We start from the raw sequence: 24,529 nt of genomic DNA, 5'->3' as shown, positions 1-24,529 counted from the left end.
TTCACAATCAGAATATAGATTGTGCAGAAAAAATAAACTGACAATTCCTTTTAGCACCTATGTCAGCATGACTAGCCTGGAATCCTTTGTTTCTCAAATATTACAAACTATATAAAACAATTTGGTTATGGTTGCACTCTGCACTGCATCACTGTAAGTAATGTCACCAAAACGGTAGAGTGTAAGGAGAGTCTTATTTCCACAAAATAAACATTTTAAATAAAGTACCCAAAGGTTCTGCCATCCATGGACTGGAGACAGACACTGACTGTCATCAGATCGAAGAGGCTGCACCAGTCCTTTGTCTTGCCTATGCCATTTTCAGACTGAGTAGGCAAGAAACAATTCCTCTGCTGCAATCACAGCAAATAAACAAAGCCTAATAAATAACCATTGCTACTTTAGACAAGTCAAGGTGTTCCCGTTCACAAAGCAGTTTGTGTGTATTTTTTCCATCATATTATGCCCTTGTAGTTCATAACAGAACAGACGGAAAGCATCCTACTCTTTGCTTTGTTACCCCCTAATAGGACAGGTGGTGACTGTGGCATTACATACGTTTATGAAACATCATAAATTGATTTATTTTGCAGTTTTCTTCTTTTTGCTATACATCTGCTGACGTTCAACCCCACAATAAAATACTGCATTAAAAACTTAGTTTCCATTTGGTTGACATAAATTTATGAACATATTTGATATGAAAACATCATTTGTGCAACTGGTCTTCAAAAAATTATCTGTTTTCCAAGCATTTTCCAAGCAATAGAAAAAATAATCTCTGTGAAAACACACTGCAGCCTTACCATATCACCATATCATAAAATGTTATGAATGTCTGCAAAGTAAAGTGAAGTGTTTAGCAAACAAAAAGAACGAAGACTGAGGACTAAGTCTTCCTGAAAGATGAGATACAGTCACCTGACTTTAGAAATAGCCTTTTAACTGCCAACTGTATAATGAGAGTAAATAACAAGTGAACATGAATTCCCTGACAGTTCTTGAAAGAAAAATAGTTGTGTCAAAACAATCCGGTACTACAAAATTGACATGGTAGGCTGCTTTTCTTAATAACTTGTGCTAGTTGGATTCAGCTTTTCTGCAATTTAACATGTCTCTTCAGAAAGATGGTCTGTTTCTTTGCCAAAAGTAACCTACTGAAGAGCTGGCTGAATGAGAGGTTGGTTTGCAGTTACGATTTGTTTATCTTAGATCTATTTGGCATAATTGCATATGGGAGAGTAATCATTAGATGCCTGAAACAGTGCTGCATCTATTTGGAGCAAAATACTGTACTGTCATAAATGAGGTACAGTATTGATAGTCAAGAATTGTCATTCCTTGGAGTCAATGGTTTTATATTTGGATGAAGATTAGGCATTGAATATACAAACTGCACCATGTGCAAGCCACACATACATGAAAAAAGGGACACTTCTGGCTCAAATATTTTTTTATGTGAAAAGCAGACTGAGATAGAGAAGCTTTGCTTCTAATGTTCTTTGTGAAACACCATTCTTTTTAAAATCTTCAATGGAATTTGTTCCAGAAATGCACCCTTCTATACTGCTACATCAACTTTACCTCTGGAAGCTTAGTCATCTATCAAACTTTTAACCATATGATCATGTGTAACTAAGTAATGATAAGAAAAATGCATTTTCTGAAAATAAACATCATCTTCAACTCCAGGACCATTGAAGACTAAAGTAGAGTGTTCTTTGCTTTTCTTACAGCTGTGGTGTTATTTACTTGGGAACTACTCATCCTTCTTTCTCCTTGTTAAGTCATTTAACATCTGAAAATGCCAGAAGAATGTGATTTTTTTTACCATTATTTTTCCATGTCAACGTGAAAATGCCATTTTCTTTAACATTCTACATGTTGCCCAGATAGAAAAAAGATTTAGAGGCCTAGTTCAGTATAGAGTATCAGTATTCACATGCACATTTCTGGCAGAATTTGCTGCAAAATTATGGGTTGGTTTAATGCTATGGAATAGAAAAATGGCAGCTGCTGCTGCTACAATAAAGGGTAGCAAAAATTCCAGCTGTGGATATGCAATCCCTCTTTCAGTGTAATACAAAAAGTGATATTTCCTATGACTAAATGCAATGTGCAACTTTGGCTTGTTTCTCTCTAATCTCATGTTTTCAGCTACTTAACTTTCTTCAGGATTGAAAAAAACAGATGCTCAATGCACCACTCCCACAAACAAAAGTATCCATGGAATAATTAATGAAAGCTGTGTAATTTCTTTTTTCTATTTGTGAATCAACCCATAATTTCAATCTCCTCTGATTTCTGTATAAACATTTATTTTTAGCTTCAGAGATGAAAAGCTGACAGGCCTGGTAAAGAGACATTCAAAAGAAATAAGGCATAGGAAAATTTTAATAGCTATTAGATATAAGCATAAAAATGCCATCTGTATATAAACTCCAAGCAGCATATAGGAAGAAAAAAATGTAGCTGACATGTTTAAATGTCTATATTTCACTGGGAAATTAGCTACTGTAGGAAATTTTCCAGTATCCATAATAAAAGATACAGTACCGTCTTGTAGTGGAGCTGACTAGATAGATGGTGAAGGAAACATAACACTGTCCTGTTCCCTTAGATTTGCAGTGGCAGAATTTTAATAACAGAATCTCTTGTTGCATTCTGTTACAGACTAAACCACCGAGAGCTGCAACTTCAAATTCGGGCCATTCCAAAGCTTCTGTGGACCTTGGCCACCTCTTTCTTCAAAGCTTTTTATGCCATATGGATTTAGTTACACTACCACTGCAAGCCGCAACAAGTGACAGGTCTCAAGTTCCTGCTGTACCTGTCTCCACTTCAGCAACACTCGAAGGGTGAGTGCCTGGCACAATGTTGTGACAAGGTGTGTGGGTATCAGGTCAAAGAGGAGAAGCATCACAGTTACTTCTCCTCCCACAGAATACCTTTGCTATTTTATCACCAAGAATTACAGTCCAAGTGGTACCAACTAATTCTTTCCCTGGTTGAATGGTTACATGTGCACGTTATGCTCCAAGAAATTTGTCAGCATCTGAGGCACTCTCAGCTGAGGATTTTCAACGCTTTTCCTTTTACTGAAAGTGCTACCGAAGTCTCACAGATATTTTCCTTGTCTGGTTGCCTCCTGGGACATTTCTTTTCCTTACCTGTTCCTTTTTGGGTCACTTTTGTTCCTTGACAAAGCATACAGCTGTGTCACAGCTTATGGCTAAACTGAGAAAACCAGGAGCGCTCATTAGTTCCAGCAGCCTGGTGCATGCCCTGACTTCATCCTGGCTCTCAGATGAAACTGAGAATGCTCATACCAAAATCCAGACTGTTTGGTTTCCTGGCAGATCCAAGTTAACCAACATAGTCAAGAAACTAAGATGTATAGTGGTGTCCACTTGTCTTGCAATGGAGTTCCTGAAGGGTGGACTTAGTGGCTGAGGATGCACTGGACTTTCAAGAAAGTTATCAGTGGGATGACATAGCCCATTGGCTGTTACCAGTTCACAGTCATTTGCTTCACATCTTACTATCTGATGTCTATGGGCTGCTTCAGTTGTCTCCTGCAGTAAAGATGTGAAGCTGTAGTTGCCTTATGTCTTGAGACTTTTAAAAAACAGTTAAATACCCTGGGGCAGCCTAGCACAGGCTTCCAAATTTTCTTCTCAAAAAGTTTTGTTGAGTTACAAGAGAGCAATATGAAGAGCTGAATGGCTTGCTTTTCAAAGACCATCCATGCACACACTGCCTGATCTTTTAGAAAAGGCATGTGAACAAAATGGAAGTAGAAAGCTGGTTCGAAGATGAGGTCATAGCAGGCCATGTGCTCTTCTGCAGTGAAGTTTTATAGCTTGTTGCATCATCTTAAACCCACAAAAAGCCCATTTCAGGATAAGAGAGTGAACATAACCCATAATGCACTACTTCTCCAACAGCCTACAATAATGACGTTATTACAGAAAGACACAGAACTACACTAGTCCCTTTAATTTTGAAAACTGGTGTACATGGATTATCATCAAAATGCTGGCAACTAGATGTTAATAAGACTTCATCCAAAGAAGTCAAAGTCTCGTCTTTAAAGCTTGATAAAAAGTCATAGCTCAAAATCAACTAATGGAAAAGACTCAGTGGAGGCACTTATTTACTAGTTATTGGGACAAAAACCTGAGAAGGTTTACTGTGTAGAGCACATGTACACGCACATTTACAGAGCTTCAAATTACAGCCTGCATAGAGAAACAGAGGTATGAAATACCAGAAGTTACTACTCTGGCACATCATTTCCTTCACTTCAGATACATCCTCAAATGATACAAAAATAGACTAGCATTACTTTCTGACGTGACTAAGGATCTTCAGTTTTGATCTACATACAACTACATTAATAATAGATTAAGGGTTGCTATCAAAGCACGATCACATGCTCCAGAAGGAAGAAACTACAAAGTACAGCTGTCAAATCACTCTCACTAGCTAAAGCAAGGGCAAACTAACCATATCTGAACTTCTGGGACATTTAGTGGTCTATTCAACCTCTCTTTAACATTTCATTCCTGAGCAATGACTTGCATGCACATGATACAAACATTCTCCTTCTACTACTTACTGACCTTGGACAGATAAGGAAAGAAAAGATTGTTTTCTGTAAAGATGGTAGTATCATCATGCAATACTTAATGCAATAAAACAAGAGTCTGCAGAGAGAAGGAGGAACTATGGCATTAGTATTTTGTTAGTTGATACCAAAGAAATAGCATGTGACATAAGTTTACTTAGTATCTCAATCGAGTTTCTCAAGGATTACTCAATATTGAGTGGATGATGTAATTTCAAAATGCCAAAACTCTGAGTAACCATTTAACTACTTGTTTCCTTGTAACTATGCCACTCTCTTAAATATGCAAATTAATCTGTTTGGCCTGTACATGTTTTAAAAATAGCTGTTTTGATTTACTTTCTGATAAGCATCCAACAGCAAAACAAGCAACAGACAGCCCTTCACTGTCTGTCCTCAGAAAGGCAAAGCCATTCTGCCGGAGTCCAGTGCAAAATCTGCAAAGTGGACATTTCTCAATACCAAAGCGAAACCAAGCACACAGAACTTACTAAACTGACAACAAATGGCTAATATGCATGGAGATCCCTTTTGTCACAAGCAGACAAGATCTTCACAAATATTTACGGAGAATCACAGAATTGTTAAAGTTGGAAAAGACCTCTTGGATCATCAAGTCCAACACTACCTCGACTACAGGTACTCCAGAGGTTAATGAGATATGGGGAAGACAAAGAGAGGCCAATTTAGCTACGAACTTCTGGTGACTAATTAGTAATCATGAACCAGGACAGTGACCTTTCCTGCTGAGTTTTCATTCCTAGTTAGTCACTCCAATTTATACGCTTTTCTTTGCTCTCAAATACTGCAAAATGGAGATGTTTTTTCATTCACAGCAAATTCACAAGTATCAAAATAACATCAAGTGACTTTTTATAGGGTTTTATAACTTTTTTGACTATTGAACTTTCTCATCCATATTAAAAAACTTTAGGAAAGAGAATTGATTTTAGTATAAAAGTCTAGATTCTCCACTATCAGTCAGATGTAAAAGATATATTATGAAAATCCTACACTACAAAATTTAGCCTAGATTTTCACTAGACACTGGCAGGAAAAACTAGGCTCCTAAGAATGTCCACAAAAGGAAAATAGACCTAACATTAAAAAGGGAGAAATATGTGATGAAAATGTTAACCTGTTGTCAGTATTTTTAACCCACCAGGCAATGATGTGGTGATTGGAAACACAAGATATTAAGTGATGTGGAAAACAGCACTGCTCGAATGAACCTATTTACAACAAAGTACAAAATAGAGCAACAAATTTGATAGACTATTAATGGGATGAGCAGTATGACCACAGGCATTTCTTGTGTTACTTAAAAATGGTGTGAGACAAAAAGGAAGGGAAAATAAGTTTTAGTATTTGGATCCTGTGCATTCCTCTGTAAATAATCAGAATGGCAGTTATACGCAGAGTTCATAGCTGAAAGTGAAAGATGTGATTAACCAACAGCAGCATATCTTGGAGTGCACATAGTGGACGGTAACCTTTCATTTATCATTGAGGTTAATTTCCATTTCTGAGGGTCACTAACTTGATCATATTTGCTTGAGTTACTGTTGATCTTCTTTAATCATAGCAAAAAACCTTTTGTAAGTAATGCTTGTCTGAATGCAGCTAATTTAATCATATGACCTTTTCCATCTTATTTTCACCCTGTGGCTGTATGACTTCTAATCAGACAGCAAATTATTAGACTGTAAGTGGCACAGTATGCTCAGTTATTTTATTTATACATTTCTGAAAATTATGAGATGCTAAATTATTATATTATGCTGTTTTATTGTTTTCATACCTTTATTGAAAGGAACCTACTATTGCAGTATCTGGGCTTTAAATAAGGATTAATTTTTTTTTGTCAAAAGAGTAACCCATGTGCACAAGAGTTCAAGCAGTAAAGCTTGGATGCTGATTATTCCTACTGTGGGAAAAGAGACAGCGCTGCAGTCACGGAAGTGTCAAAGCAGGTAGTGTCAGAGAAAACACTTTACGCCTCCCCTGGTACTTTTGCAAGGGCTACTCATAGAAGAACATGTGTATCTGCAAGTATATGTGGCTAACCCTGACTTAGCTGGTGATGTCTCCATCACTGATTTTCAGGTACTAATATTCCAACAACATATATTCTTTAGAAACACAAAGAACAAATTTTCTCAAATCCAACTGATGATAAAGGAAGAATGAAGTACTCCGACTCCCTGACTATTGGACCTCCGACAGCTCTGACACCACTGCTTTGCAGCAGTTAATAGGAATCAAAATTTAATTAAGTGGAGAATACAGCTTAAGAACTTCCATCAGCAAGCTGGTGGCAGAAACTAGACCTCTTGATTCCCACACTCTTTCCATAACCTACTTGGAAGCTTTTTTAAAAATCAATTGCTATTATTAGATTTTTATGCCACGAAGCAGCCTACAGGAAAGAAGTGAACACCAGAATTTCTGAAAGGATGACTTCAAAAGACTGCAAACCTATGGACTATATTGATGTGAAACGTTCTGCAAAAGAATTAAAATTACAAAATCAACGGAAACTGTGAGGAAATTGCAGCCCTACAAAGACAAACTTCCACTGAACAGCCAAGTTTTTTCTCTGCCACCACAGCTCCATCACTCATCAGTTAATTTCTTTTATATTGCATGGCAGCAGTCATGGCTATATTTAAAAATCATCAAACCCTGCTCTAATCAGCTATTATTTGGATCTGAGAGATGGTAATAATGTTCATGGTGGCTTTATTGCCTTACCAAAACTATATCTCTGTTTTTAATACAAAAATGTACAACTGGGCCACAGATAATTTTCAGAAGTCAATATGCAGAACAAAAAAAAATGTCCCTCATGAGATCAAATCTACATTCTACCCATGTATGCCTTACAGCATCACATATTTATATGAAACACAGTAAACCAGCTAATTCATTACAGAACACAAGACAGTGATTTATTAGTCTTTTGTCGTGCTGTGAGAAAATCTGGAGTCTCTCGAATTTTAGTCTCAAATAGTTAGGTTTTGCAACACCCTAGCAATTCCATCCAGTTCAGTGTAGCATCTGACTCCATGCAGAACACAATCCTCTAGTCATCAGGCACAGAAAAGATGGATACCTATTTTTAACCTTTAATTAGTATTTAGCTACATTAAGCATGCTGAGGGGAAGATTAGCCATAAACGCTTCTAGGGGCACTGTACACTTACTAGTAACCTCTGCACGTAGAAAGTATGTATTTCACTCAGAACCAGCAAGTGGAAAAATATGTAGCACAGAGGGTTGGACAGCATATAATTAAACTCGCTTTGCATATTAGGTGAGTGACTAAAGCAGAAACCATTATTCTCTGTCTGCAAAGCAACTCCCAAGGTTGTTGCAGGCAGAACCACAGAGCCTTGCAATGCCAGGTGTATTGCCACAGTGAAAAACAGGCTTTTTGTTATGGCAGGGCTGAGACATCCAAATACAGGACCAGATTTTGTATAGTGCTGAAGTCAATGGGAATTGAGGGCATTCAGTACTTAAATGAATTCACACAGCAGGATATCAGAATGGACCTTGTTTTAGATATTTTAGGCAATCAAATTTAAGTGGTTATGATAAGTTTGTTTTACTCATTTGATGTTGGCTTTATCATTCCAAGATTTTAATTCAGTGAAACTTTCCACTGTCTAGTCAAATTACCAAATGTAATGTATGACATTTTCTTTAAGGATATGATTTTAGGGAGCATGCTGATTTCATGACATTATACAGTGGGGGAAAAATATATTTATAATCTTAAAAATCTCATCTAATACAAAGCAATCACACATCAAACAACTAAAGCAGTATGTTCTATTGAATCTTTCAGTGGTTTTTTTCCATGGGTACGTCAACGCTTTTTAAATCTGAATACATCATAATGGACTCACACTAACTTAAGCTATGAACAGTTTTTGTGAACAATATTTTCTACTTCTAGACTCCATGTCACTGAAAAGTCAACTAATAATGGATGCTTAGAAATTAATTTATTTCTGGTATGCTATAACAACCATAATCAGACATAAATCCTTTTGCCCTGTTTGCATTTACTGAATTTGCCTTAATTATACTTCTGCCTAATTATGAAGCTCAGTCTAGAGGGGAACTCACAAGAAGCAACGATGCAGAAAGCAGAGGACAGTTTATTCCACTTCATGGATTTACAACTTTTTACTACTGCAAACCATTTGGAACAGACTCTATTTGTGAGGTCATTAACATGTAAACAGTGTCATACTGAAGATGCATGGCAATGACCTACCATGCTAATGAAAAGTGATATTGAGTTTGCTAATTCAGATAAGGGTACACAGATTGCCTTTTCTCTAATGTGCAAGGGCCTGTCACAGAAATAAATGCATGGTCCTTGTTGCAATTAATTTGATTCTTGTTCTTTTAAAGCTTTACTTGTAGATTTAATTAAAGCTTTCATGCAGCACACACTTTCAGGAAGTATCTATGTTTAATGGCTCTTTCTCCTAAATTAAAGAAACGAGTGAAGGTTAAGATTCAAAGAAGAACAAGAGATCATAAAATTAAAAGCTATGCTTAATACAGCAAGCATTACCTGGTTTTGACATAAGTAAATATGCAGTATTTATACACACTTCTTAAAATTAATGTTATATTGCAGCTTCCGTTGTGAAATCATTTTCCATTGTCTAAGATAATTTTTTTTGGTTTTGAACACAAAATATTGCATGTTAAGTTTCGACCTGGAGGTGAATATTTTAAAAGCCTTAGCAAAATCAATTTTTAGATAATAAAAAATAAGCAAATAAAACCAGTGTATTGTTTCCCCAGGAAACTAAAGAAACAAACCCCAATGCAAAAAATTGTAGACATGTAACTCAGTATTTCCTTAATTTTACTGTGTGAAATGCTCCCATAAAGTCAGTCTATCTAAGGAATAATCTGTTAGTAACTATCAAGAATAAAAATAATTAAAAAGGATATTCTGATGTTCTCTCCCTTCCTTCTACAGATTCTGAGGAGAGAGCCGGTAGGACTTCCGTAAGGCCTTTGACATGGTCCCACCCAACATCCTTATTTCCAAATTGGAAAGACATGTATTTGAAGTGGGTACTATTTCGTGGATAAGAAAATTGGCTGGATGGATGCAGCCAGAGAGTTGTGGCAAGAAAGATATGGACGTACTGGAAAGAGTCCAGAGGAGGCTACAAAGATGATCAGAGGGCTGGAGCATCTCTCCTATGAAGAAAGGCTGAGAGAGTTGGAGTTGTTGACACTGGAGAACAGAAGGCTCCAGGGAGACATCATTGTGCCCCTTCAGTACTTAAAGGGGGCTTATATAAAAGGGGGAGAGTGACTTCCTATACAAGCAGATGGTGAAAGGAAAAGGGCTTTAAACTAAAAGATGAGAGATTTAGATTAGATGTTAGGTAGAAATTCTTTACTGTAAGGGTGGTGAGAAACTGGAACAAGTTGTCCAAAGAAACTGTGAATGCCCCATCCCTGGAATTGTTCAAGGCCAGGCTGGATGGAGCTTTGATCTAATCTAATGAATCCCCCATAGCAGGGGGTTTGGAAAAAGGTGATCTTTAAGGTCCCTTCCCACCCAAACCATCCTGTGATTCTATGATTCTGTGACATGGAGCAAGAACAAATGATAGGCAGCCTGCATTAAGTATTGGGAGATAAAGCAGAACATAGGGAATGAAAATAAGGCAATCTTAAGGAAATATTTTCCAGGACATGACAGACAATATAGTATCTGGGGGGGAGAAGGGAAAAGGGGATAAAGAAAGGGAGGAGTACGTAAAAAGAGGAGCAAAGGAAGAAGAGAAACAACAGAAAAAGTAAATGATAAGAAGAACAAGGAGGCAGGCTTAAGAGCTGCATTAGTTTCAAAATTAACTACATTAGTTTTGAAAGAGAAAAAGTAGCTGGAAAGAAGACAACAACAATTAAGATCTACGGAGTAAAACCCTTTTTTGGGCAGAGAACTGGACAAAGACACTTCCATGAATGCTCAGTACTCCTGCCTCAAAATAGTGAAATAGTTTACAGGGCTTTGGATTCCAACAAAAAGCAGCTGAAACTGCATTAATCTATTCTTAAAAAAATAAACCTGTTCTTGCTGGGAGCTTGTATTAAGACCAAGGCACCCTGTTCTCCATTTCACTTTATTAAAAGCATATAGTAGGTAATCCCTTTAGTTTAGTAACACCCTTATGTGCTTCTCTTCTTTTGTGCTTCTCTTCTTTTGTTAGTTTAAAATATCTTATATAATCTTAATCGTATTAAAGTGACATGACTCCTCCCTACTCAGTAGGGAAGTTTCCTTAGCAGAAAGGAAAGTTCTACTTCCAGTAACATGTGAATGTTACAGTTAAGGCTCAGGGCTCTATTCTATGATGTATCATAAACATGACAATCTTACCTGAAAAATGCCAGTAAATACAAAGCATTCAGTATTTCATCTGCTTTTGAAAATACACTGTAAGCCATGAACTTAGTTGATATGAAATGACCTTTCCATTGACAATTTCCAAATAGGACCATAAACGGCAAAATACATGCCATTATATCTAAAGCATAACTAAACACTACCTAGCCCACCTAAAATTGTTATTTGCTGCAAAAAATATTGCATATTGCGTTATTATGCTGAATATGAACATGCTGGTGAAATCCATACTGGAAGATTTTATTTTTGGTTACTGATGTCACCACATGGGAGGAAAGAACACTATCACTTTGCAATAGGGGATGTGGAGTGTCATAATCACTCTGAAATAGCTGATTCTCTCATTCCTGTATGATTGTGAAATGCACAGGTTGGCATTTCACAAAGGGAATGCTTCGCTTTCCCTTTCCTTCAGACAAGACAGATGCCTCTGGTAGCTCTAACTTGTGTCTTCATGATCAGAAGGATCAGGGAACGGGAAAGAAGGAAAGAAGCTACCTCTCTCCGCAGGTGAATGGAGTATAATCGAGATAGCCCTGGACGTTTGGTTCAATATCTCACTGAGGGATCTCAGATCAAATGCAGAAGCAGTCCTGAGCTTCAGCCACTGAAGAGAAAAATAAATGTGCTTCTTTATGTTCACCAGCTCAGTACTCACAGGAGCAGGTAGTTCACTGCAAAAGCCTTACAAAACTCTGCTCTGCTCCAACTACTACTTCTTTTTATTTGGATCACTGCTGCTGTCTGGTTGGCACAGGAACAGATGGAATTATGCAAGACTTTCCTGACAGTCCTACAGATTTCTCTCTATAGCATACACTAAATGTTACAGTCTAATAATAATAATAATAGCAGTAATAACAAACCTTTCTTGCACACTAGTAAATGAAAAGAAGTCATGATTCTAATATACTATGATAAGTCTCATAAAAAATATTCTTTTGCAACAGGTTATCTAGGACTGAAGAAATACCAGGCACGTTTTGCTGGATATGTTAGCACACAGCACAGTCGTTCTTCTGGTTCCTTGCTTGATTAGTTTTTGTTATGCTCGGTTTCAAATCTGGTGCAATTTTCCCAGATAAAACTTGCCCTGAAATTACGAAGGACCCTGGTCACCTAGAATTCTTGAGCAGATTCTCACAAATGGAAACAGAAGGTCAGTGATCAGGAGTGGCAGAAGAAAGCAAGAGATATGGCTCTATTCTCTCATATCAGAAATAGGTAATTTATTGCAGGAAAACAATGACCAAGAAAACTGACAGAAAGAAAATTTGGAAATGAATGATGATTTTGGTCAGCTAGTCATTCCAGAAAGCAAACAGCCATTGTTGTTCCCTCCAGGGATCTGGCAGTCTACACTTTAGGGGAGCTAAAGGTGTACTGTAAATAAGAACGGAAATGTAAAGGTGAAGTAGGAAAAGAAGCCAAGATTAGAACACTTTCCTTGTGAAATTAAGAGTGAACAGTGACAGATGCTACCTTGAGGTGGATTATCATTCACCTGCCCATAATCCTGCAGACAGCTCAAGAAAAATGTTTCAGGTGAAGCATCTCCTGGGGGATTCAGTGGTCAGAGAACAGATTTCAGAAAACAAGCTCAACAAAAACAAACAAACAAAAAAACAACACCCCCAAAAATCATTCAAGAGAAGATATCCTATATGGAATCCACAATTTCTAAAAGCAATCTCAGTATTCAATTCAAATCCCATATATTATTTTAGAAAACAACACAAACCTTTTATTAAAAAAAAGATGGAAAAAAATAAGGTGTCTCCAAGCTGCATAAGTATTTCTTTTTTTCTACAGACATATTGGTTCCAAAACTAAATGTCCAGTACCTTCACAAAACAAGCAGTGTCTCCTCTAAGAACAGAAAAATCTCCAAACTCCACCTCATCTGCAAATCTATTGCTTGACATTAAGGGAACAGAGGCAGTAACTGAGTGTAACTGTGTCATGGTTTAGGAATGGTATTCTCCAATTTAGTGCTTCCACTGATAAACTTGCTCCCTCTTTCCTTCCTCTCCCTCTCCCCCTGTGGCAGGACAGAGAGAACTGGTGGCTCAAAAGGCAAAGATCATGGGTTGAGATAAGAACAATTTACCAGAAACAGCAATGAGATTAAATGAACAGTAACAGCAACAATACCAATAACAAAGGGTACAAGGAGGAGACGAACGATTCATGTGGAACCCCCCCCAACAAGTAATACCCAACTGCTCCCTCTGCCATGCTATGGGACCTGGAACAGAGCCCTTTCCCCTGACACCAGAAAATGATGCGATGTGGTACAGAATAACCTCCAAGTCCTGGCAATGCTGCCTCTTGGCTACTGCAAAAATTAACCCTGTTCTGGCTGGAACCAGGACAGATTGTGTGACCAACACAGCAATCAATAATCTCTGATACTTCACCTCTCTCTGTCATACTTATTTGAAAAACCCAAACTTGCAGCACTTTACAGTTCATGGTTTCTAATTCAGTACATCTGTGATATTGTGGTTTTAAAAAGTCTGAGTAAGTTCAGAAATGACCACGGGTTTCCAGTACAGGTATTGGAAAAATAACCTGGAGTGAGTATCTAAACATGCCCAGAAAAGATGAACTAAAGCAGAGGTATTCCTCCACATGAATGATCTGATCTCTGCTGCACTTCAAGGAAGCTATTTCATATACTCAGATCACTGCCCTGGGGGGCTCACACACTTCAGAAAGAGCTGACAAAATTAAAAAAAAAATACTTACTGGTGGTCTGTGTGTTAAGCATTATTTACAATTTTTATACAGAGAAATGGGAACGTAAGCCTTGGCTATAAAGCACTACAGTCAGATTCAAAAGAATCAGAAGATACAAGAAATCGGCATAGGAAATAACAACTTTAGATAGATTTTTTAAAATTATGTAGCATATTTTAATTAAAAATAAAATCCCAGTTCTGAGACTGCTCGGTATCTCTGCATGAAAGCTAGATACTTCTGTACACAAAGCATATGACACATAGCACACAAATGTGTTTTTCTGCAATGGCAATTTAGTAGAACGCCCTTCTTGCTATTTTGGGACTAAGTATTATCCAAAGATTTTAATATGTTGGCATTGTAGACTTTGCAAGATGCAACAAAACTCATGAGACATCCTCAAATCATTTAAGTCTAGCTTACAAGACAATTACAGGAATCCATGTTTATTTTTGATTACATGATTCTATGATACAAGTCTATGTACCTACGCATATTTAAAGATTCAGAAGAGATCCCAGGTCTAACAGAATCAAACAGTTCAAACACATTCATGTTTTTCTATTCAGTATTCTCCCCCAGGTACAAGATGCAAACTAATGATCTTATTCTGGTTCCAGGGGCAGTTGCAGTTGAGAATACAGGACTGTTTCTAACCTCTTTCACTATTTTCTGCAGAAGTTTTAAATGTGATGACTGCATATTTCCTGGAATTACCCAGAAATGTTGAGAGATTTGATACCATTGATTTTTAAAAAATTTGATTACTCCAATTATTAGGGTTATTTTGTAAATCTACTAACCTTGTGCCTTCTGCCATAAGTATTAGGTCAATGGCAATGGGACTAGGAAAATGAACCACAAATTAAGTCTCTGAACAGAGATTCAGAAGCCAAGACTGAGTATCTGCTAGTGATGCAAGAGACACAAACACAACTAAACTGAGAACAGACTCCCAGGCTCCTGAGCTCAAGTCAGATGTACAAGAAAAGCATACTTCAACTGGGCCCCAAACTACCAAATTCTTGGAAAAAGGGCTGACATTTATATGAAAAAGCTCAATGTTTATGAGCTTTTAATTAATGGAATTAATTTTCTTGCAGCAGGAATTCTGTCCTCTGAGTCATATGTACCAGGCAACAGAACCTCTAGTCCTACACAGTCTGTGTTTCAATGTAGTGCTGGGCTTTGGAATTGAGATTTCCATACAGAGGATGAACCTTGATGCATTTCTATTCTAGGTCACCTAACTAAATTATCAGTGCTGGGACAGACAACAGCAGATTTCACACTATGAAGAACTCAACACGATTAAGATTGTATAAGAATGCTCGGCAATAATTGTCTCCTATTGAAATGACTTGTGAAAAGGCACAAAAATAGAATAAAATTACGCACCTAACTGCTGTGCAGCCCTGTTGTTGCATAAGTACTTAATTTCAATTATAATCACAACTTACAATTTTGATATCAAGCTTAACTGAGGAACAGCAGCAAAAGCTGCCTTCACAACTTTGTATTTTAATTTGGCGTACATCCTACTCATAGAAATATAACGAAGTCTTGAGTAAACTCCAGCGATCCAAGCACTCGCTTTGTCTGATACTTGAATCTGCATGAATCTAGCTGTTAGCTCCTGCCTAATGAATAACAATCTCCAAGGACAGAATCTTTATAAAAATTAAAATCTCGAATATAAAAGTTAAAGGCCAACATTCGCCACAGTGGTACTTGTTGTCACCTTAACAACAGGCTTGCCTAGTTCATTTAACTATAATTACAAAAAAAAAAGAAAAAGAATGCATTTTTCTCTCTTCAGTCCATGGTGCAGTGGTTTTGCCATCAGAAAATGTGTCAGGAGTAAGCAGTCATGCCAATGCTGCCTGCCATGCTGGGAACACCAGTTGTTCCAAGTGTAACTAACGACACTATCTCTATTCTTCTTTTTTCCCACCTGGAATCGACTGCCAAGTCAAAGACCTGCTGCAGAGTTAATGAGCACTATTAAATTTGCTTGAATTTTAAGAACAAAAGAACTTATAGAGGACTAACTACGGCCAGACAAAAAAAAAATCTGCTGCCTGACTGAGGTGAAAGGTAAAAAATGCACCAGTTTTCAGGAACACAAGAGTGGGAGGAAAGACTGGCAGAGGCACTTAAGCCCACTAAAAAGAATTCTCAATAGCAGCACTCAACTTCTTTTTTCTAATGTCTCTTGACTGGCTAACTAGTAAACACAAGATAAAATAGAAATAATTCTCTGCCAAATATGCACAGCTGTAGGTCCACCTCTGATGATTCATCAGCAGCTCCTGGCATCTGCCAATTTTTTCTTTTTTAATTTTAATTTAGGATGGATCTAGAAGTGGCAGAGATTGCAGGGAAAAGGAGCCCACAGCACACAAGGAAAGCAGCACACAAGACAATAGTAACTATTTCAGTGCATAGATGCTCGCTTGGATGTTACAACTTGCATTTACAATGACTAATCAGTAAATTTGAATATGATACTCAGTATAGAAGTGGTAAATTAGCAATGGCAGAATACTTGAAATTATGTTTCTCAAAATATATAACATTTTATAATCCATACCAACTTTCTCAGCTAAAAATAAAACTGTAATGAATTCTGCATTCATCTAAGATTTCCACCAATTTCAGTGAAATTGCATAGTGTGTAAACAGGTGGAGAATTTGGTCCAAAATACTTCCTCCTACTGACAGACAATTTTGACTGCTCTTTTCAGGGCTCTGACTTCGCTTCTTTTGCCAAACAGGGAACAAAAGAATACAAGGTCAAGATCCCACAATTTCTTTTGGAAGACTTAGTGGACCCAGCTACAAAGTTACTGCATTTGTACCACACTAACAAAAAGACGGACCTTTTCTTGAAGCCACTGGGAGAGTATTTCAAATAATCCAGAGACACTCTCCACCATCCACTATGATTTCAAAACTGGGGACAAAACATGTTTGTAAAACTTAAAAACCCCATTTCAATTCACATATTTTCCTCTGTCAGCGGAAAAAGAGAAAAAAATATATAATACAATTTCTTTGAATAATGAAACAGTGTTTCATTTAATGTTCCATTTGTTTCAATTTTGTTTTTGACCTAGCCTTGAGACATGAATCATATTAAAATATTTATTTAAATATATTTACTTATTATGGCAACAACATACGACTTACTGTATTACATTCTTTTGACATTTTAAAGAACTACATTTAAATGATCCCAAACTGAATTTATTTTTTTAATGCCTATGAAAATATGGTCTTTTCATCTCAGGAACAGATATAAATTTTGAAATACTGTATCTGTGGCACAGATAATTTTTTCTGACCTTCATATTAATACACTGCTTTAAAGAACAGTTTTAAAAATTGCACTACATGTAGAGTGTCAAAATAATGTAACATGAAATCTGCATTACCAAGCAAATGAGATTGGTAATTAGGGAATTTCAACTAAGAGGTTTAAATTTTAGTTGCTTTCATTCATTGGAAGCATGGTTCTGCTTACTAAGTTTTCAAGCTAGAAAATATTTACTAATTTTTCCATAAATCCTATAAATGAATTTTTGATCCTTTTTCAAAATATCAATTGAAAAAACATGTTTAGAAAGTTCGAAGAGCAACTAGAAAGGAACATGAGAAACTTTATATTGCTTTTAAACAAAAACATTACTGAAATGTGTTCCTTTCAAGAGTGTGCTACTATCATATGTACTTGAAAACAAGTACTAATATTTGTCTCATGCAAGTAACACCCAAACTTCTCTAACTACATAAAAATATCTCATAGGTTCCCATGACTTTTAAATCTGAGGTTTAGAGAAAACAGGTATCTACTGGACAGTTGATTTTTGCTGCTGGCCAACAAGATTAAACAAGATTAAATTAGTCTCATTTTGCAACTAAGCAAGACCTCTAATATTTTGTTAATCCAAAAACTATTATGTACTTCTTGTACCTGGAAAGCAAGTAAAGGTGAATAGCTGCAGAAAGGGATTTGCTAAATTCACAGAAGGACCCTTCTCATTCATCACCTGGCAACCAGGGAATGAAACGAAGGCTTTGGTAAATAAAAAAGCATATACTGGTATTACTAAGGACTGTATCAAAACAAAAAGTTGTTACTTACTGAAAGTTATGCTTCATCCTGCCCTCATTTTTTAGTGCTCACTCCTTTGAAATTCACTTCAGAATTGGTAACTCATGATGTTTATGCATTATCATTATTCATGAAAAAGTAGTAATATGTACACAGCAACAAATGGAAATGCTTGTACATGTCTAACCAATGCTATATTTTCAATAGAACAAATAAGAAAGAAGTTATTTAAGCATGAAAATTTCTCATCGACATGGTAGTGGTATTTATACCTACTACTACTCAATTGAGAAAATTCCTTACATAATGATATTCAAAGGACTCTAATGCACAGTACGAGGCATAAGAAACTGTTATAAAGGTAAAAGCTAAATATTTCATTACATTATTGACCATGTTGTTTTTATCTTGGTAAAACTTTTACAAGGTATGTTTTTATACAGGAGCTTTCAATATTAGCATTCACTACTTAGGCATGGAACAACATGGCAGAAAGCGTGTCTCTGATGACAAAGAAGTTACTTACAGGTAATAAGTGTAGGAGTGATAGCTTCTTCTGCCATGATGGTGGAAGGATTAGGCAGTGGTGGAAAAGATGAAATGGAAGGAAAGAAAAGTCAAATATTAATGTATGAAAAATCAAGATGAAACTGAGACCTGAACTGGTGACACAAATGAAAGGTAGCAAGAATGCATATCTGGGCATATCATGCAATGTGTCTGGAATAGACACATGACATATCCAATCTTCATAAAACTTTGAGCAATACAATATATAATGCATCTCCAACTGTTAAATCAAACCATCTTAAAGTACACCTACTAAGTAATGTTAGGTATTTAATGTATATTTTTATATCTGAATATACTACACACAAACACTCCCAATTAAAGTGCTAAAACACCTCTGATTACACCTCAGCTGCATTAGGAATAAGGATAAGGAACTTCTAGCATGGTGTTACAAGGTTAGCAATGCAGAATTTCAGAACATGTATGAAGTAGCTTCCCTTCCTGTCACAGCACTGTAGAATCTTAGGCTATCCCTTTCTTTACTTAAAGAAATCAGTTCTGCCATTGACAGGACTTGAACTTGTTTCCAGAGCAGAAAAATCAATGGCCATGGCTTTTTTAATATCTCAGCCTTTTAACAGACTTTTAAATTTGGAAGAAAAATATACTTATTGTCATGCAAATAAACAGGTTATCTTTGCTGCTAAAATTACATTGGTGGAATTTCCCCATGTGGTAGAGATAAAAATGAGAACTAATCCTGTATCCACATTATTTCTGCCCATGCGAATGTCACAAAAAACAACTTTAGAGACCTAGCACCACCAGCTTGAGGAATATGGGCTCAGTCAGTCTTGCACAATGTCTTGCACAGCCAGATCCTCCACCCAGATATGCTCTGTGTGAACACAAAGTATAGAAGCCCCCTAGCTATGCTCTTCTGCTTTACATCTTTCCTTCCCTCAGTTATAAGCCCACTACAAGCAGGACTGCAACTCTCCAAAAGGGACAAGTTTCAACTTAAATGATTTCCATATATTGACTGCAATTAAAAAAAAAGCTGGAGATCTTAAAACATCTCTGAGCATAATGTCAAGTAGCATTCACATGTTTGTAAGATAAAAGACTGAAAGGAACCATGTAGGCATTTGTAATTTTTAGAGCACATGCATACAGCCCTTTGACTACAGAGGAAACATGTAAACAGGCCTTGCAAAGGACTATAACTAACGTTAACTTGCCTCTGGCTACATGCTTCAGGCATCTCTTTGAAAACTAGGCTTTCATCAAATTTTCTCTCTCATCTTCCTTGTGTGAAGATGCCGTTAGAAATATTTCCCAGTTTTTATTCCCGTTTTTCTGATGCAAACAGTATTGTTCAAACACAAGAGGCTACATACTGAATATTTAATCACGTGGCACATCTGGAAAATGCATACCTGTTAAAGTTGAGTTTTAAAAGATATCTAAGAATAGAGTAAGGGGCAAGCTGCAAAACAGTTACATGCTTCTTCTACCAGCACATACCCCATTGCATTCAGTAAGGAGCACAGGATCAGGTCCTATGAAAGCAGATCCACTTACCTGTGCTATTAGCAAGGGGTTGTTTTCTGGTTCAGTCATAATTGTAATTCCCCCTGCCCTTCTTTTCAAAATTACTTATTCCCTCACTTTGATTTAGAATCTCATGACACTTCCAACCCTGTTTCTTGCCATATGTTGCCATGAGAGAGATTTAATGTAATTAGTACAAATATTCTCCTACTTCTAAAAGATGTATAGTAATTTGAGAAACAACAATAAATACAATTAATCACTGAAGCACTGATGGTACTTGTATGCAGAATTCTGCCAGATATGTAACAGAGATAAATTATTCCTTATGAAAAAAATGCTGAAAATCCAGGAGCTTTAATTGTGTAAATGTTCCATTAAGAATTTGTGTAAGATGAGAAAAATCGGAAGTCTCAAGCTCCAGTTATTTTTTATATTGCTACAGTTGTGAGATTTTCCATATAAAAGTCCTTGAAAAAGATCACTCTGGTTTTTGACTATCAAGAATACTGTACACTGAAAGAAACAGGAAAAAAGAACAAATCAAAGTCCTGCAAAACCAGAAAGTTTTACACTTGCAAGTCCTCAGGCCACATGGTAAAGCACCATTGGTAAGTGAGCGGATTTAGCTTTTTTAATAAGTATGGACCAGTTCCATTTTACTTTCTATATAATGAATACGAACTTAGGTCTTTGTCTATGCATGAAAAGTCCTTTTCTGTTAAAAAGATTGATGCAAAGATTCTGGCTAACCTAGGCCAAATTTTCTTATGAGCATGGCTCTTCAGTCACTTCCCAGTAGTGAGGTTATTTTATATCAATAAACTGTTTCTGCATATAGTGGCAATATAAAGCATTTTTATATCCTTTAGGACTGAAGACATAAATTAATTTCATGAATACCACTTGTAGAACAAGGTCCCACTATAAAATTTACCAAAATCAGCACTGCTGGCTGCAGGAGGATTGTCCCATTAGAAGAGAAACTTCTGGAACTGTGTCATTACCACAGTGTTTTCTTTCATCATCTCTTTTTTGTAGTTGGCCTAGAGGGAAAAACAAGGTTCAGGGAGAGGAGGCTGGAATTTTCCTTCAGCCTTATTTTCTTCAATTTCTATCCTAACTGCTTGAAATTGTTGGCAAAGGTGTATGTATAACTGAACAGCCTGATTTGCTACCAGGGAATGGGAACAATGCATTCCCAGCACAGCTCCACTGAGAGCAAAAGTCTTGCTTATCCACTGCCAAGAACCAGGGTCTCTGACTTAAACAGATGCCACAACTGCATATATCAGAAACTACTGGAAGGCTCAGGCATAGAGACAGCTGAAAACAGAAACTAAAGACAGGCAAAACAAAGTAACCTTTTTATGGAGAAATGTGATGATCAGAAAAACTCCATTCTACAATGGAAGCAGAAGCCAATGTAATAATATTTTAATAACAGCTTCCTTACTGCACTCCCACTGCAGCAAGAAGATGGCAGCCCTGAAAGAAACAGCTGCCTCAAAGACATATATGCTTTTAAGCAAATGTTGGACCCACAACTTATCAACTTATGCATTTTTTTAAAACTTAACTTATATAGAATATAAAGGTAAAGAAAAAAAGGAAAGGTGAAAAAGCTGTAAGTGTCTAATTTATGCAAGTCTTGATTTAATTGCTATTGCTTTTCCAAAGCTGTGGGAACAGTACTCTCATTTTCACTGCTCCACTTAAAAGTTGATCAAAAGGGGAACTTGCTGCATTCTTTATTTTTTATTTTTTTATAAAGTCCTATGCAGGTATATCAAAGAATGGAAGAAATCAAGGGCCTCAAGTGAGATTTAACTGAATAAATTTTGAATGAGATTCAAAATTCACTTTATTGTGGATCAATATTGTGGAAACACATGTATTGTTCTCATCTGATTTTGTGTTAACTCTTATATGGGAGACACAGAGCACAGCTGAGGAAGGAAAGCTTATTGGCATTATTCTGACTTCAGAGAAGAATCACTGCATTGGTATTACCCTTTTGGTATAGGAATAGCTTGCAGGTTCCTAGGCTATGTTACATGACACCTTTATGCAGGAATGCAAATGGATAAAGAAAAGATAGAACAGAATGGATAAAGAACTGAACAATCAAGTGGAGAGAAAAACAGGAAAGCACTAAGTCTTCCCCTGACCCAGGTGACAAGTTTACAGATTTGGTTTACTTCAATCACAGCCTGAGTGTCCACACAGAAAATGTGTCCATGATGTTTCTACCCTCACTAGTGACTCCATACCACACACTGAATCACTAGGCCACCTAATCTCTCTGTGACCGGGTTTATAATATAACTACTTCAGAAGATCACTATACAGTGAAACTAATAATGCTGCCTAATGACTATTGATATTTGCAGAACTTCTCTACCTACTGCTTTGATAGTGGCCATCATATCCAAAGCACGTCTGGGCGGCACTGAAAACTGCTTTGAATATTGGTCGTCTTCTAGTCGGCTACTGAATTAAAAGTTCAAGAGACTGGTCTGTAATAATCTATGGTGCATGGCACCAACCAGGCAAAGAATGGTTGTTGAGTGAAATGAGGTGGCTATTAAAGGAATGCTTTGGACAAAATCATGGTTATCACTTAAGTAAAACTGCTTTCCAAATGTCTTGACAAGGGAAAGAAATGGTTTGAAATTAAGTTAATTAAGCACTGTGAAGCCCCAGAGACAGAGTAAGTTTAATCTACTAGTGTGACCTGGAGATCAAGTCTACAAGAATCTTTTCTGTGAAAGAAAGAATAACACAAAGTACATGCCTTGGGATATGCCTTGGAATAGTGGAACGTGAATGGGATACTGCTGAAGCCAATTCCAAGCAAGATAAGTTTCAGAACATGTGGGCTCAGTGTGGTGGAACCTGGCATTGTCGCCCAGTGAGTCTGCACAGAATAGTGCAGAGAACAAAGTGGTTCTCAAAGGAAAGGTGACACAATTACAAGGTGTTATTTTATTTTTTACTCAGATCTTTATGCCAGTGAAGCTCCTGATAAAGTAAATGAAATAAAATGATCAAGTGCAGTAGTCAAAGAACACACTAACTCGATAAGATTGTTTCCCAAAGTAGCACCTTAAGTATCATAAAACTGCAAAACCACTACAGTTATACTAAGCTTGTGGTATGATTTATACATTTTCTTCAAATGCATAATGTATACACAGTAACTGAACCAAGGTGAAACCACAAGGCCTCTCAGCAGCCTAGTGAATTAATGCACCAATAACAATCTACTGAATAATCGGTTCATCTTTTGCTTAAGTCATGAGTGTAATCGTATTCAAGATCTTCTATGCTACAGCAGATGCTTTAGAGGCCTGGGTCACAATATACCCACCTCCTGAAACTCTCATTTACCCCTGGTCACATCCTGTTACACAAATGAACCATTCTTACTTTTTAATATTCACTTCAACTCATTTCAGTATGTTTTAACCAAGACTGCAGCATCATTCTGGGATATGTTTAAGTTATTGGTATTGTTATTTCTGTACTACACAATGAAACTGTATGTATTTGGTAACAGAGTTCCCGGACTTTTACTTTCAATAGTTTCATCTCTGTCACAAGCAGATTTATTCCAAACCCCAAAGAAGCTCACATAATACACTTTTCTTCCAGCAACAGAATTGCTATGAATAGTAATTACTCTGCTGTGGTAGACAGAAGGAATCAAGTATCCTTCTGCATTAATGCAAACACTTAGGATCTGAGACCTCCCGCCTCTAACAATTAGATTATCAAAGAGGTTTTCTCTAGAGAATTAAGCAGGAGTTGGCATAGCATCCATTTAGCCAGAGACCCTGACACCTTATTCACTTTGAAACTATTTGTATCATTTTGCAATGCTCTCCCTTCAAAATTAAGAACTTGTCTCCCTTGGGTGAATACACTCTACCTTTGGCAGAAACACTTAAGGAGAGATTCAGAACTGGAAGAGAGAGAATGATGAATGCTGGTCAGGAATTGTGTGAAGTATTGGCCAGACAATGCAAGAAGCGTTCCTTCCTGCATGCCAAGTTCTCTGTCTGGCCCTAGGGAGGAGTTTGGGAGTTCAACTGTTAAAACTGAAGGTATGAATCATGCAAGAAACCAGAAGTGGGAAGAAAAAAGTACTGCAAAGTCAGAACAGAACCCTGATACACTGTACTTTATTGAGCAGATTTGGTTACTGGGTCAGTTTCATTGCCCCCAGTCAGACTTACCCTGGCGCTTAAGTCTCAGGCTCTTCTGTGTGGCAGCTTTAGACTGCTTTACCTACCTCTTGTCACGACCTAGCCCCCAGCCCTGGCCACAGCTCACATTTCTCTTCACAGAGCCCTTCTAACTCATGGCCCTGGTTCTGTCTTCAAGGAGACTGAAAAGCAGCTACTTCTGTTGCCTGCCCTGAGGCACTGTCAGACAGCTGCCTCCTTTGCTGTGCACCTCCACTGTTCAAATTCTGGAAGAAATTCAGGCAGCTCAGGGGTTTGGACTA

At 37.1% G+C, this 24,529-nt stretch overlaps 1 protein-coding gene across 10 annotated transcripts in view; it reads right to left on the bottom strand.

Moving 5' to 3' along the window:
• PTPRM (protein tyrosine phosphatase, receptor type M) overlaps positions 1–24,529 on the bottom strand; it is a 422,377-nt gene that overhangs the window by 133,349 nt on the left and 264,499 nt on the right. For 5 of the 10 annotated variants that reach the window (XM_027676337.1, XM_027676347.1, XM_027676366.1 and 2 more), the window contains one exon: positions 18,476–18,505. The exons of the other annotated variants lie outside the window; for them this stretch is intronic. In XM_027676337.1, the coding sequence (XP_027532138.1) occupies positions 18,476–18,505 (30 nt within the window). The remainder of the gene's footprint in view (positions 1–18,475; positions 18,506–24,529) is intronic. 10 annotated transcript variants of the gene reach the window in all.

The sequence above is a fragment of the Neopelma chrysocephalum genome, unplaced genomic scaffold, assembly GCF_003984885.1.
Source record: "Neopelma chrysocephalum unplaced genomic scaffold, ASM398488v2 Primary Assembly neopelma1_22, whole genome shotgun sequence".
In the NCBI taxonomy this organism is placed as follows: Eukaryota; Metazoa; Chordata; class Aves; order Passeriformes; family Pipridae; genus Neopelma; species Neopelma chrysocephalum.
The sequence above is the reverse complement of the archived record's forward strand: the minus strand, read 5'-3'. Positions and strand labels throughout refer to the sequence as shown.